The sequence below is a fragment of the Camelus dromedarius genome, chromosome 30, assembly GCF_036321535.1.
Source record: "Camelus dromedarius isolate mCamDro1 chromosome 30, mCamDro1.pat, whole genome shotgun sequence".
NCBI lineage: Eukaryota > Metazoa > Chordata > Mammalia > Artiodactyla > Camelidae > Camelus > Camelus dromedarius.
Window position 1 is genome coordinate 17,495,715 of NC_087465.1, and position 16,294 is coordinate 17,512,008.

The window sequence follows — 16,294 nt, forward strand, 5'->3', positions numbered from 1 at the left end:
TGTTGAATTTTTTACTGGATTGTTTCCCTGAACTTTTAGTGCTTCCTGTTAAAGAGTATTTAATATGTTGAAGCATGCAGGTGGAAAAGAAAGAAAAGAGTATTTTATGCAGAAGGTAAAAAAGAATAAAGGCTCTGAGGTGGGAGCCCAGTACCTGTGGAATGGTGGAGCAAGGAATAGATTAGAATGTTGAGGTAGCCAGATTGTGCGTGCTCCAGAGGCCACTAAAATGATTCTGGCTTACTCAGAGTATGACAGGATTGGGGAGTGTGATCTAGCTTAAATATATAATTTGAATTTGTGTTCTTTGGCCCCTAAATTTATGAGAAATAAAAGGCTAGAGAAAATAGTTGTCACCCATTCTACCCTGAAGGGTCCATATGTATTGATCAAATTAAGTTCTCTTAACACTCAGCTTTCACAAAAGAGTTATACTGTACAATTTAAAGTTAAAACAAACTGAACCTTTCCAACCCCACCTGAGTATAACACAAAAAGAAGCTGTTTTCCTCATTTCACAACACTACCGTCCCATCCCCTAATCTCCCACACGTTAGAAATACAGCCCTATTTGTGATTGACTCAGCTACTTTATCTTACTTAGGGAGGCAAAGTTTAGTCATTAATTTTACCTTCTTATTATAGTACCTAATATTCATAATTCATAAACTTAACATTTCATTCTCATTTCCTCATTCATCAACATATGATATTCTCAACATAACCTTCAAATGTAAGGGACAGAAATCCTAAGATACCTTGAAAAGGGGGAGGGAGGATTAAATAATGAAAGATGCATGTGAATTAAAACTGGAAGGTCATTAGGTCCTGAGGAAGCTCTAAGGGTTGGTCCATCTGCCAGCCTGTTGCTCCTCTAAGTTCATCTGTCCGTTCCCTGTTGCCTGTCTTCTCTCTCTGCTGTGTACATTTTCTGTTCTCCCATTCCTTCAGCTTGCCAGTGCCCAGCTTAATAAAACCTTAAAACTTCCTCTCTATTTCAGATTTATTTGGGGCAAATTTATTTAGGATTGTGGCTCAAATTTCTGGAACAGAGCACCTGAACTAGTTCATCTTTTCAAGCTACGTAACATACATCACAGATCATTAGCCAGTCTTACCAGTTAGTTGTACTTTGGGCAGATGCCCTATACGGTCCCCCTATTAGTTAGATTAAAGGCGTGATTTCACATGGTTTAGAACAGCATCACTTAGCAGAAAGGTGCAGAATTCCTGACAGGAGGTGTGGTCATGTCAGGGAATGATTGACATGTTCAGAAAACAAGTTATTTGTTTATATTTGTAATAGTCTTCAAACTAGTAAATTTGAAAACTGGTTGAGGGGAAATGTTTTATGTAGGATTGTGTCAACAACTCTCTATTAGTATTAGTCTAGCTCAAAGATTCTCAGTGGCAGTCAAGAGACAAACTCCTGGGAAATATGCATCCAGGTTTTCTGATGCTGGGGGTGCAGGGTAATGAATAATTTAAAAAAGCAAATTCATTATACCTACTATCTTCATAATCGAAACCTCGTAAGTAAAGCTTGACAATCTTGGCTGGTGCAGCTGCTCTGGAGGTAAATTAAGAATTTAAAAATTAGATTTTAGAAGTTTCTACATTCATGGAAGACATGACCTCTATTTGCAGATAACATGTTTGTCTTTGTAGGAAATCTCAAGGAATCCACCACAAAAGCTAGAACTTACAAGTTTAGTTCTAACAAGGTCATAGGCTACAAGAACAATGAAAAAAAAAAAAAAAAGTCAGTCAATTCTGTATACCAGAAATAAACAGTAGGAATTTGAATTTTAAACTCCAGTAGTGTTCAGGCATGCACGCGCACACACACACACACACACACACAAATGAATAGTTATGCATAAATCTAACAAAATACGTGTATGCTAAAACCATAAAACACTGATGATAGAACTCAAAAATCTAACTAGAGAAATATATTGTGTTTATTAATTCAAAGAATACATACAGTAAAGATGTCAGTTCTCCCCCAAATGAATCTATGGATTCAATGCAATCTCAATGAAACTTCCAGCAATTATTTTTGTTTTCTTTTTATTTGTTTGTTTTTGTGGTTTGACAGGCTGATTCTAAAATGTATGTGGAAAGGCAAAAGAGCTAGAATAGCCAAAACAATTCTGAAAAAGGAAAAATTGGAGGACTCATTCAACCCAATCTCTAGATATTTTAAACCCATAGTAATCAAGTCAGTGTGGTGTTGGAGAAAAGATACAGATCATTGGAATAGAACAGACCATCCATTAATCGATCCACACAAATACACTTAACTGAATTTTACAAAAGCACAAAAGCAATTCAGTTGATAAAGTATAGTCTTTCCAACAAATGGCAAACAATTGGATGTCCATATGCAAAAAACTGAACCTTAATACACACCTAATATTAAAAGATAACTTAAATGAGTCAAGGACCTAATTGTAAAACATATGACCCTAAAAACTTCCAGGACAGTGGTTTCAGACATCTCCCTGGGACATGTTAGCAATGGCTGGAGACTTTTTTTTTTTTTTACTGTCACTCCTTAGAGGAGGATACTATTGGTATCTAGTGGGTAAAGACCAGGGATGCTTCTAAACATCCTACAATGCATAGCACAGCCACACCCACAACAAAGAATGCTAATTTTTTTAGTTTGGATAAATGTACTATGATTTTGTAAGGTAGCAGCATTAGAGGAATTATGGTAAAGGGTATATGGGAACATGCTGTACTATCTCTATGCTGAAATTATTTCAACTCTCTGAAATTATTTCAACTAAAAAGTAAAGCTTGTGTACCACTGCTTTAGGACAACAGACAACTTCAAAGTCAAACCTTTGATAATTTCATAATTTATCTCTATGACAGCATCACACACTGTAGTTGAAGTATTCTGTTTCGATCTGTGTTGTAAAATCACTTGACTCCTTCAATGAAATTTATTAAACATATAAATATTGCCAGTCATGTATTACATGTTAAATCGTTTGAGACTAATAAGAGTATCTTCAGATGTCTTCTCTTCAAAGAGGAAGTCTTCCTTGATCACCTAAAATACTACCTTTCTCTACCAGTCTGTTTTTTTTTTTTTCCTTATAACTTGTTTTCTATAAAAATTTTGTTTACTTACTGTTTACTGTTTGCTCTTCTGGAGTATATGTTCCATGAAGGCACAGATTTTTATTGTACCCATGGGATCAGGGTCATCACATTAGAGATGGATGCTTAGTAAGTATTTGTTGAGTGAATGAATTATCTGTATTTGTGTTGCATCTTCCTGTTAAGTGGTTTATATCCAGAAGTTGGAGCTTCTTCTTTAAATCCACTTGGCTGTGAGTATATTAGTCCCAACCCTGGTTATCTAACTTCCCATGAGTGAAATTAATAACTCTTTCTTAAGCAGAAAGTTGTACTGGTCTACACATTTAAGATTTCTCACAGCAAGGAAATGCCAACGAAGGAGATGAGAGTAAATAATCATTGTTTTGTACTTTCCTGGCAGATCTTTCCGGTTCTACTAGAAAACTTTTACTTCACCTTATCAGATGCTCTGCAAACCAAGCTCTTTTTATTTGTGATAGTTTTGGGACCCTTTTCAGAGCAATTTTTAAGATTTTCTTTTATCCAATTAAAATTTAAAGTAAAATGTTCCTGTTGGAATCAGATCATTTCAGACATAAGAAAACTTGTTATAAGCGTTAAAGGTGGAAACTGGGAAACACATGTCCATTTTCCACATGGCAGTCCTTGGTAGGTTATTGAGTTGTTTGCTGAGCTGAGCAGTGGAGGCACAAATTAAGGCATTGTTAACCACCGCCCCGCCCCCCTGCCCCCCCTCCTCAGGAAGGTGTGGCAAGGCTTCAGAAAGGCTGGGACCCTTAGAATGGGTCTTGAAAGAAAAGGAATAATCAGCAAGCAAGAGTGGCAAGCCCTGGATGTGAATGTTATCACTGATCTGAACTTTCTTTACTTCGACTGTCATAGAAAATTAACTCACTTTTAGGATAATATCTTAAAGAACCCTAAGATCTCTCCCACATAGAAAATTTCTTATACAGAGAATGTACTTCTTTCTTACCATTTTGTATGGAGGGGTTGCAAAACGAGCACCAGGTTATTCCCAAACCAGAATAACCGTCTTTGCATTTTTCTCAAAAGCTAATTTTGTGGATCTAAGTGAATACATGTATTTTGATATTTAGACATTAAAAATTGTTGGAATTGGCAATTATCAATGTGTCTACCTATTTTGTTTTTCTTATCCTATAATATTTCCACAGATTCCGTTTGATCAGAATCACAAGTGAAAGATAATAATGTTTAGAAATCAAAGTTTCATTGAGATTGTGAGGTTGTTTTTTGTAATAATTTATAAGAATTGTAATTTAAAAGAATGCTGTCATATCCTTTTAAATTAGCTATATTTTACGGCCCTTGTCGTATCTATAGTAAATTATATTGTAGAAATATATTTTCTGGATTATTTAAATAGGCTTTATTAATGAATTTCTAAATTAATGGAATTCATCTTTATTAACTACCATATGTGTGGCTTTTTCCATTAGGTGATGAAAGGAACACAAAAGATCATACATTCTTTCAGGAGAGAGAAAACATTTTAAAAGTGAAGAGAAAAAATATTTAATAATAATTGTATTTAAAATAAAGTGATAAGATGAATCAGATCAAATAATACATGATACAGGCAATAAAGTGTTATGAACAACCAAAGGAAGAAATATTAACATTACAGGCAAACCTTGGCGATATTGCAGGTTTGGATCTAGACCACCGCAATAAAGTGAGTTGCATGAATATTTTGGTTTATCAGTGCATATAAAAGCTATGTTTGCATTATTCCATAGTCTATTGTGTGCAATAGCATAATGTCTAAAAAACAATGTACATACCTTAATTAAAAAATACTTTATGGGGGGAGGGTATAGCTCAAGTGGTAGAGCGCATGCCTAGCATGCACAAGGTCCTAGGTTCAATCCTCAGTACTTCCTCCAAAAATAAGTAAACCTAATTACCTCCCCCTACCAAAAAAACAAAAAACAAACAAAAATACTTTATTGCTAAAAATTGCTAACCATCATCTGAGCTTTCAGTGAGTCATAATCTTTTTGCAATAGTAACATCAAAGATCACAGATCACTATAAGAAATATAATAATAATAAAGTTGGAAAAATTGTAAAAATTATCAAAATGTAACCAGAAACATGAAGGAGCAAATGCTGTTGGAAAAATGGTGCAGATAGACTTGCTTGACACAGGGTTGGTACAAATTTTCAGTTTGCAACAAACCCAGTATCTGTGAAGCCCAATAAAGTGAAGCACAGTAAAACATGGTCTGTCTTACCTAGAATTATCATGGACTCCACAGCAACTGAGGAGAAAGGAATCAAGGTGCCTCTTGACATTTGAACAGGATGTGGATAGAATCTGGAAGAACTTTCTCAGCAAGAACATGACTAAAAACATGAAGATTGCATGGACAGAGTACCATAAGGGTTGTCAGACTTAAAGTAGAAGATGTGTGTTTCTGGAGAAACATTTACAATAGGTTTGATGAAATGTCCTTAAACTGGTTGTCACTGAAAGTATGGCTTAAAAGAAACACTTCTAGTTTCAGTAGAACTATCTTAATCCTGAAAGGAGTACATTCTTCAGCAAATTCCATGAAAGCTTGTTTTAAAAGACTTTTAACTCAATCCCTTTGTATAAGGTAAGGTAATATTCCTCAAAGTGTGCTAGGTTAGTGGTTTTTACATACAAGTGGTGTTCTCTACTCAAAATTTGGAAATTCTATTAGTGTTAAACTTTTTTTTTAAGCTATGAGTTTACAGAGCCTTTAATAAACATATATTATGTAGTATACATACTACATAATATACTTAAATTAATATACTTCTATTAAAATTGTGAATCTCCAGAAGTAAATTTATCTGACCTTAGAGCTGAGAATCCTGAGGTTTTTGTTTGTTTTCTGTTTTTTATTTTTTAGAACCAAAAAAGATTGGGGTTTCTTGGGATAAACTTTAGAAAATGCCGATGTAAAGCATCCACATACACATTTGAAAGAAAATGTTAATTGAGACTTAAAAAGTCTAGCTGAGGAGTAGAAATAATAAAAATGTCAAGTCCAAGACCATTATTAACCAGGCTGCCTTGTCTTTCCTTGCCTTGTTAGTGGCTAGGAAACAAAGAAAAGGGGAAATGCAGCCAACCGTAATTTTTTTCCCAAGCATTTGACACACTGTATGCTAAATAAACTTTTTTGAGTGTGAATTTTCTCCAAAGCTCAATTCTATCATAAACACATGATAAAAGTCAAGGCCAAAAGATTAAAATAAAAATCAAGGAAGAAAATTTTATTAACTTTCAACAAAGCATTTTAAAATATTATTCCTTCTTTTGCCACAATCTCAGAATGTTAAGAATGTTATAGATGGCCTTCAAGGAAATACTTTCAAGGACAGTTTTAAAAGATCCCTTTAGAAACTTAGTATGTCCCCATTTCTATAGCTGATGGCTTACCAACAGCACCAGTTCATCAGGGTGGGGATGTACCACATAGCTGACCATGTCTGGTGGTAGAAAGAAGCATAGCCCACTGAGAAAAGTCCACCTGAAGAAAAGTCTTGGTGAAGTCATTTGCTCCTAAAAAAGTGTCAGTCAACTCCCTTTTCTGGAGTTAATAATGGAAACCAAACAGAAAACATTTGGTTCAATGCCTCATCAAAGTGAATTCTACACAACTGTCTGTACAACTCCATCCAGCTGTCTGTACCCGTGAGGAGGAAATTCCACGTGGGTTGGGGAGAGTGAGAAAGAGATGCAGGATGACACATGAACTGAGAGGAAGGTCCTACGTCCACACTTTGAGGATGGCACTGTCTGTAGATCAAATAAAGCCAGTCAGCACTTAACCAGGTGGCTATGAGGCTGTGGTGGCTGTTTAAGAACTCTGGCCTACCTAGAATAGTGTTTTCAGTTCCCTTTATAAGTAAGTGAAGACTATTGGCAAATCTTTCTGGGTCTGTTTAAAAGGAACAAAAAGTTTCTTTTCAAAGACTAAAATTCAGCATAGAAAGTAAAGCACCGTCCTGTTCTTATATAGTTTGGAGGTCCTGGTCTCACGTACATTCTTGGTAATAAGATATTAAAGGTCATATTTCAATGAAAGTGAGAAATCTAATAATTGTACAGCACTAAAAATCTTGTCTTAAAATTTCCTGTTGGGATTCATTAAGTGAATCTGACAGTGTTAATACATAGGCCATTTATTATCAAAGGAGAAATGTTATCCAAAGTAAGCAATTTGTAATACTGTATGAAAATATTTTATATACAGATATACTGTCAAAATTAAATACACAGTCCATTAATTAAAAGGCTAACATATATTATTCTCTTAAAAATATACTTCCCAAATTGCTAACTCATTTAGACAAATTTTATTACATATAAATGACAAGAGTGACTCAGTACTATGGTCTAGCATCCTTAGAACAGATGACTATTTTGTGAAATTATTCTTTATTTTCATTTAAAAACATTTGCTGAATCATTTATTAAAGGCACTCTGTTACACATTCATACTTAATTACATCTCCTGATATCTTCTTGATAAAGGAGTATCTTGGGCCCTTTATGCTTATTGCTTCTTTAAGGTATATGAGTCTTGTTCTCATGGGCTTATCCATATCTCACTGTTAGTGAAACGTTTCCAGCACAGAAGACAACAATTTCCACTCTCGTTGCAATATACTGATGCATAGTGGGCCATAAAATTATTTTGGTCATAATGCAATGTTATTTTTTAATTCTTGTAACCTTTATATACTTCACAGAATTTATATGTCTTCTGGAAATTTTAAACAGGTTTAAAAAGTATTAACGCAACTAATATCTTACATGGATTGCCTTACCTAAGCCAGCTCAGAATCAATACCGATTGATTAATACCGATGTCTGCATATATGTGAAATAGTTTGTTGATTGCAACATTCAGGTTCCTTTGTTTATGTCCATCTTCTAGTACTACAGTAAGGATTTCTCAATTGCTGTAATCCATTTTTACCAGGATGCATTCAGTAACTTCCACGAGGCATTCTACCCTGGAAAATTGCATGAGCAGAGAGATCCTTGGAGTATACAACTTAAGCTCTTAAGTTTTTATATTGCCACTCCATATTTTTCAGTGTTCTTTAGCACCCCTCAAAATTTTATTCCAACAAGTTTTTATCTTTTGTAGTAGTATCTTTAGGAAACACAGGTCATTCAGTTTTTTCTGTTCCTTTACAGATTTATTTTCTTCCTAAAGAAATACATAAAAAAGTTTTTAAGTTCACATTTTTATAAAAATACACATTTTAAAATATTCAATCTTTCTATCATGCTAGGTTATATCAAAATTTTGGTTTAATTAAAAAGGAGAAGCCTCCATGATATTTTTTTCAACTATTATTTCTAACTATAATTGTGATCACTGATGTGTAGGAAATTCAAGGTTGTTGTGGTGTAAGATCTAGGGTTAAAGAGCTGTCAGGTGGCTGCCATTTTCACCACTGCAGCAGTGGACATAAGAATGCTGTTTAAACATTTGTGAGGAAGGTTTGTTTATTACTCAACTGAGATTTTTTAAATGGAAAAAAATGTATTTTTGTGGAAGAAATAATTCTGAAAATATTTGGTTTCTTTTGGCAAAGATTAATAAGAATCTGCCTGATTGAGCTTGTGCACTCGTCTTCACTAGAGTATTATAGAAGCCTGCTTCATAAGCTAGTTTTCAGCCCCTGATGAAAATTTTAAAAAGGGTTACCTGTACCATATTTACAAAAAGTGGAGAAACAGACACCTCGCATGGAATAGACTTATAAGAGCAGCTGTGCCGAAACTGTTATATTCCTCTGAGTCCCTGGGAAGGGGGTGAGTACTGGATAGAGTAATTACTTCATTTAGATAACAACCAATTATTGGGTGTTTTCCAGGTCAGCTACTGTGTTCAGTGCTTTATATACACTATTTCATTTTATCTCCTTAATAACTATGAAATTGATGATCTCATCTTTCCCATTTGAGGAAGCTGATGCTTCAAAGAGGATAAATCAGCTGCCACAGTCACATGTCAAGTAAATATAATGACTGGGTCTTGGGCTTGTTTGTCCTATTTTTAGTTTAGTCACAAATTCAGATCTCTTACTTATATATTTAGTAACACTAACACATACCCTTTAAATGATGTATTTCAAAGATTAAAGATTGCAAAGATATATACGAAGGAGGAGAGTTTCTCATATTCTTTTTAATGAGGGTCCCAGGACATCTTTTAAAAATACAAATTGAAGTTTATGTGACTAACAAGTTTGAAATACATAGATGTGAAAATGTCATGACTTCTCAAAGACCAAGAATGAACATTCATTAAAAAGACAAAGAACCATGATTTTGCCTCTGTAACCCTGGGAACAAAGATGTTATCTCCTTTTTCTAAACTTTCTTCCCGAATTCCCTCAGTCAGAGGTCCTCAATGTAATATTATATTGCTCATGTATTCATTTCAACTCTTCCACTTCAGGTGGAATTCCTAGTTTCCTGAGTCCCAGGGTGTGCAAACTCACCCCACTTCTCTAAGACAAATAAGGAATTTCCATGCTCCCATATATATAGATCAAGTAACAATGCTAATGGGAATGTGAATGGAGAATCTATCATTCTCATGAACCAGGTATGTTCATTTTTCCAAGTCTCATTCTAGTTAATACATCATTTTAATGTTCAATCAGATTTAATTAAATATTCTGACTTTCATTCTTAAATATTTTCTATATTGCTATATAATTTAGTGTAATACCCAATAGTATATATAAATACATATAAATATAAAATGTTCATATCCTGTTATACAGCATGTATAGTACATTCTGTGAATACTAGTAAAGTAGGTGTAAAATGGGTTCTCATTTTTAATTTGTGTTTCTTTATTAGAGTGGCTTTTTTCTTCATATACTTGTCTTCTGGTTTATTTTCTCCTACTTTGTTCATGTCCTTTGCCTATTACCTATTAGTGTTTTAATTTTGTTTCTTTAAAAAAAATTGATGCTCTGACATTTTCCCTAGCTTCTTTAATTTTAAAATAGTGTTTTCTAAAAATGCAGTTTAAAGGGATCCAATTCTTAGGGGTATCCCCCTTCTCCTTTTACCAACATTATAATGAATATTTTCCAAACCAACCGTATAAAAGGAAACAATACAAAGAGAAACATAAGGAATTAATTTGAGTAAAAATCTGATAAAAAAAGAAAAGTACAGTCACTCTCACCAAATTCTTAGTGGGTTGGGCTTCACCCAGGGAAGGCGGTTTTCTTCCTTTAACCTTAAGAAAAAAGTCACATGTACAGTATTGATTATTAATCCTTTTTTGCTCCTCCCATTAGTGTAATTGCTAATTTTCATATTATTCTCAGCTCACCTAATCTGAGAATCTACTTTAAATTATTTATTATTAGTATGGCAGAATACTAATTTCATTTAGACACAGACTATCAGGGAAAAGGAAGAAACAAGAGAGGCTGGTCTTCTGAATAACCTGGATCTGTAATTTTGCAGGGATGCCCAGCACTGTGTTCAATTGCTGTGAGGTATGAAAAATTAATATAGAAGGGTATACTAACAGAGACAAAACTAGAGTTTTAATCAACATGAAAATAACATTAAGTTGTTAAATCCTGACCATAAATTGTATTAAGCTTTACCCATCAGAAGCAAAATGAAATAAACACAGTAAAAAGCTTATAGCATGCCTAGCTCATGAAGAAAACTCAGTGTAGCTGAATGTCTTTAACATCTTGCCTTATCATTTCAAGAAAAAGGTGGATTGTATCAGGTTAATTTTGTAACAGAATTTTGTTTAATCTCAAGATTTAAATTATTTGTGTATTTTCTTTATCTATAATTAGTTGATTTTGGAATATGGTGGTCCATGCAAACCTCAAAACATGAGAGAAAGAATTGCAAATATACAGCATATTTATAACTGTTAACCCTTCCTAGGCCAAAAGGTGATATTGCTAGTTTGCTCTGCCATCTTCTCAGTTAAGCCCTCACTTGAGGCTTATACTCACCATAGTGTTTCCAATAGTCACTACTAAGCAGTCGGATGTGTAAGCAACATGAAAACGAATTTGCTATTCCTGCATTAGATGGTACAGTAGTCCCCTGTTATTTGTGTTTCGTTCCAGGACCCCCCTGGGTACTCCACTGGATACCAAACTCCAGGAATAGATGCTCAAGTCCCTTATATAAAATAGCATAGTATTTGCACATAACCTTCACACATCCTCCTGTCTACTTTAAATCATCGGTAGATGACTTGTAACGCCTCATACAATGTAAATACTATGCAAATAGCTGTCAGTGTGGCTCGAAAAATTGAAGTTTTGCTTTTTGGAGCTTTCTGGGTTTTTTTAAAAAATGTTTTTGATTCGCAGCTAGTTGAATCTGAGGATGCAGAACCTGTGGACAGCTGACTGTACATCAAATCACTCTAAATAAGGATTAAGAGCTGGTATGCTAGAATATAAAGTCTTCATGAATCTTAAGCTTGGTCTTGAAAGATGCATAGGACAGGACAGATCAGATTTACAGGAAAGAGAACAGCAGAAATTCTATGGAAGGGACTAACATTCATAAGGGGACAAAAACGGAAATAAGCTCAGCAAATCCAAGACACCAAGAGGAGACTGGCTTGCATCAAGCAAGTAACGTAATGATAAATGAAGTGGTCCAACTTATATCATCTTATGGCCTAACATGTATTTTCATCCCCGTCGGTAAGGTCAAAAACAATCTTACCATTTTACCTTCTGTGGGCAAGTACTAGTATTAAAAATTAGGTACTTTGAGATTTGCGGATACTGGTATATATAAAATAGATAAACAAGTTTTATACTCTATAGCATAGGGAACTATATTTGATATCTTGTAGCTTACAGTGAAAAAGAATATGAAAACAAATATATGTATATTCATGTATGACTGAAAGATTGTGCTATAAACCAGAAACTGACACAACATTGTAAACTGACTATACTGCAATAAAAAAAAAATTAACACACACAACCCTTTTCCTATCATAAAAAATGTTAAAATTTTCTTTTAAAAAAATCATGAGAAATCTTTTGGCTTTATGTGGCAGCTGTAAAATTCCTGAAGAAGGAGTAATAATAATAATAGTAGTAATAATAATAAAACACTTACTGAAACCTTTTTAGCACTAAGCACTCTATATAAATTATGCTATCTAACCTTTTCAACATCCTATTATATTTTTCTCCATTCAGTAGATGAAGAAACTGTTCTATAGTCTCAAGATAATGTCTTCTAAATTCTATTTTGTTGTTCATATTTCATAACCACTAGTAGAGAAGTAGGGAAAAAATTAGCCTTATACTTACCAAAATCACTGAAGCAAAAAAATTGAAAATTGTTGGACGTAAATATGCCTGTTTTTTATATACAGAGTATTTGTTAAACACATTTGATTACCTGTTTTATGAATTCTTATGTGTACATATATAGATTGAAATTATTAAGACATTTCAGAAATAAAAATTTACCATTTCTCACCCAACTTATCACACTAGCTGCCTTAAAAGTTATCATGGCAATAAAATACGCTTTCATTTATTTATTTATTTTTAATTGATGTATAATTGATTTACAGTGTTGCTGTAATTTATTTTTAGTCTGCTTTTATAAACAATTTACCCTAGCCAAGAGATAAATAGATACTTTACAAGTTGAGACTTTCCTTTTCTAGAGCTGAGTAGATGTATTTCAGCTTCCTTATAAGCACTTAGATTTCTATGCTCATGGATATGATCATCAGAAATGGTTAAGATCCTATCACAGGAGTCGTTTCAAAGTAAACAGTCCTCAGCTTACCTTGCTGCTGCAGTTCAACAGTTGTAACGTGCCCTGTGAAACTCTTGATAGGTGGAAATTGAAATCCTCACTGTTATTCATTTTAGGAAACTGCTTCAACTTTCGAGCAGCACGATATAAAAATGAAGCTTCCTATTACAGAAAAACATCAGAAGGGCTGTGGTTCAAATAAAATATTAAGAAATGATAAGCTTTCCTATGGAGCCTAAAGCCAGCACTGTGTTGCTAAATACTGCCCCACCTCCACCCCACGTTCCTTCTATTCCCCGTAATCACATGACTGACAAGTAACTAGACTGAAACTGCAGCTCCTGGGTGACAGCCTGAAGTGCTTAGAACTTGGTTTAATGATTATCTGACTTTTTATGTGTGATCTTAACGCTTATGAGTGAACATGTAACAAGTTTATTCAATTTTGAACAAGATAACTAAAGGAAAGTGCTTCTGGAAGCAATGATAATGAAAGGTATGTGTGATTTTTCTTATTGTTATTATTTTTTGCCCCTTTTGATCTATGGGTGAATAACTGTCAATAAGAAAAACAAGTTTTTCAAATATTTAATGTAAGACAATTTTTTAAAAAGAATGTATGGATATACTATTAAATGCCATAACGTTAACTCATCTATTATGAGTTTTTTTAAAAGGCTACTGAATAGTACACCAGTTTTTGCAGAAAGAAATGAAACAAACTTTCGTTGGAAGCTTTGCAAATTGTAGTATTACATTAAATAGAAGTAGTAGTGTTTTGAAGATAAGTAAATATTAAAAGAAAAAAACAAAATGTTTACAACTAAGTTACGCCCATTACTTATGTTTGTGTCTGTGCAAGCAATCACTGACAAGCATTTTCCTGCATAAAAATTTCAGAAATAAGAGATATGTGTCTTTGAATTTAGCAGTTCTTCTAGTATTTTCAAGGTGAAAAATGAAATGCTAAAACTGAAAAGGATATTTATCAAATAAGCATTTATAAAAGTATAAAAGACCATAGTATAACTTAGGAGATCAGTGGGAATTTTCGAGTTAGAACCAAAAAACTATATTATTAATTTAATCAGTATAATTAACAGAGATATGAAAAATATAAGCTTCCATGAAATCAAGCTTGAATGACATATAAACTCCAAATAATTATCATTACCTTATTATCACCACATGAATGTTTTTTAAAAAAGTTAGATTCGTTATTCAGGCAATTGCTATCAAAGTCTATCATGCTGTCCTGTAATAAATAATATAAAATAATATGGTTAAACTGGGGACTTTTCTGATATGTAGTAATTATAAAAATAACAATGTTATAATACCTGGTATTTATATGTGCATTTTAAGGAAAATAACTAGCCTAGCTTAGCTGACTAGGCATGAAGAATAGTTTTCTGTAGTTGAAGAATAAACAAGTACATACACAAACCCTCACATTTTTAGAGCTTCCCCTAGACTCCACAGTTTAATCCCAGAACATGTTGAGAGAATCTGGCTCATTTGGAGAAATAAAAGTACCTATTTAGCAGTTATATTCTATAGGCAAAGTACTATGAATTTTGAAATCATGAAGTTAAGATGCATTTAATAGGTTTTTTGGTCCGATTTCCTGCCACTATCAAATAGCTAAAAATGGGAATTTACATTAGAACGAAGGGAAAGCCTCTTGACATGTGAGAGTAAAGTTGAAATTCATTCTACAGCATTTTTAACAATCCAGTTTGAGGGAGGATTTTGCTGGGAAAGAGTGGGATTGAACAGGTGAATTGTAGGAGTGGGAAGGCAGACTGGCGCTTCCTCATTTTTCTTTTCTAAGGAATGTAATATGAGAAGGTAGGGATTACCTGCAACAAGAATGTAGTTGACATACCAGGAAGAATTTTCTAAGGATTCAGATTCTTTATACACAGGGCTGTACTAACTCTGTCCAGCAAACTAGCAATCCCATGCTGTCAGGGCTTCTAGAAGGACTTCAAGCAATCTTAGTCTATATGCTGTCCTCAGAGGAACAGATAAAAAGTGGAGTAATGGCAGGATTTAATCATGGGCTTCAATATTCCTCTGCCTCCCAGAAAAGTATGCATTACTCTTCTCGCCTGTGCAAAGTATAAATGATCCCTGGGTTTATATATATTATCTGTTTTACCTGTAGGAATTATAGCCTGAACACGTAATCATTCATAACCATTCAACACTTACTACAGGCCAATGTGCGGGGACCTCTGCCAAGCTCTCTCAGGAAACAAAGATAAGAAAACACAATCCCATTTTCCTGTGCCGTTCCATATAAGGGCCGACACTGTATCCCTTAGACACTTCCACATCATTTCCTATCTTTGGAAAAGTATGCTTATGTCAATGGAAGATTTGTTTGTGCCAACCACCCCAGTCATGCTACAAATATCTCAGGTGCTAATGGATATATTTTCTATAACTATCTTCATGTTGCCATGATACACATTCCTGACGAGGTAGTGGAGAATATTTGCCTGTTAAATTATTTTCCTGTTGACTTATATTTAACCCCAAGAACATGCATACACTTCTCTTTAATAAAACATGCATGTCCTTTAATCCATACCATCCCTCAGAAAAAGAAGATAAGCAAATGTGCAGCTAATCTGTATGATATTTTCCAATTTACCAAAAATATTATATGAAAATATGTCACAGAATTAGTACCTATTTCTTGGAGCATTTTAACAAATCACATGACACATGAATATTTGAAAAACCATATTGGTTAAGCCAATGCTCCAGGTATTTAACAAAACTCTTTTTTGGCAGATACAGAAAGGTAATATTATACCAAGTGATTTGTTTGCCAAGTGTTTGCAGCAGTAGATAAAGCTGCTACAATATACTTAAAAGGTTGACTCATCTAAAAGTTACAATTATAATTGACTAGTTGACTTTAGCGCATTTTGTGAATAAATTTAACATAAGCATACACGAATGCCAACTACAGTCACTTTCTGAAGTTGTTTTCATTTAAGCCCTATAAGAAAGATGGTTCAGTCTAAGACTTAAAGAATCATAGAGTTGGAAAGAGCCTTGTATATCCATCTTTTGATTTAACAAGTAGTAGAATTACTTTATCAGTAATAGTTTTTATAGGCATCTTGATATATTGGAATATTTCCTCATATTTATTTTGAATATGGAAAACCATGAGAGATAAGCCAAGATCACATGGACTGTGAACTCAGTATTTTCCAGTATAAAACATTGTTATACAAGTTGTTCCAAAATACATAATGTCCTTTCAATTTGTAGAATTACATCATCTTTCATTTCAGCATAGTTTTCTTCTATCTTTTAATTTTTTTCTATTGC

General features: G+C 33.7%; 1 protein-coding gene across 2 annotated transcripts in view; it reads right to left on the minus strand.

Moving 5' to 3' along the window:
* Window positions 1–6,372: 6,372 nt before the first annotated feature.
* IL7 (interleukin 7) overlaps window positions 6,373–16,294 on the minus strand; it is a 41,461-nt gene continuing 31,539 nt past the window's right edge. The window contains exons 3-6 of one of the 2 annotated variants that reach the window (XM_010979404.3): window positions 14,115–14,195; window positions 12,971–13,102; window positions 10,347–10,400; window positions 6,373–8,342 (exon numbers count right to left, since the gene is read on the minus strand). In XM_010979404.3, coding sequence (XP_010977706.1) covers window positions 8,223–8,342; window positions 10,347–10,400; window positions 12,971–13,102; window positions 14,115–14,195 — 387 coding nt within the window. In that variant the 3' untranslated portion in view covers window positions 6,373–8,222. The remainder of the gene's footprint in view (window positions 8,343–10,346; window positions 10,401–12,970; window positions 13,103–14,114; window positions 14,196–16,294) is intronic. The other variant, XM_010979403.3, reaches the window with a different exon arrangement.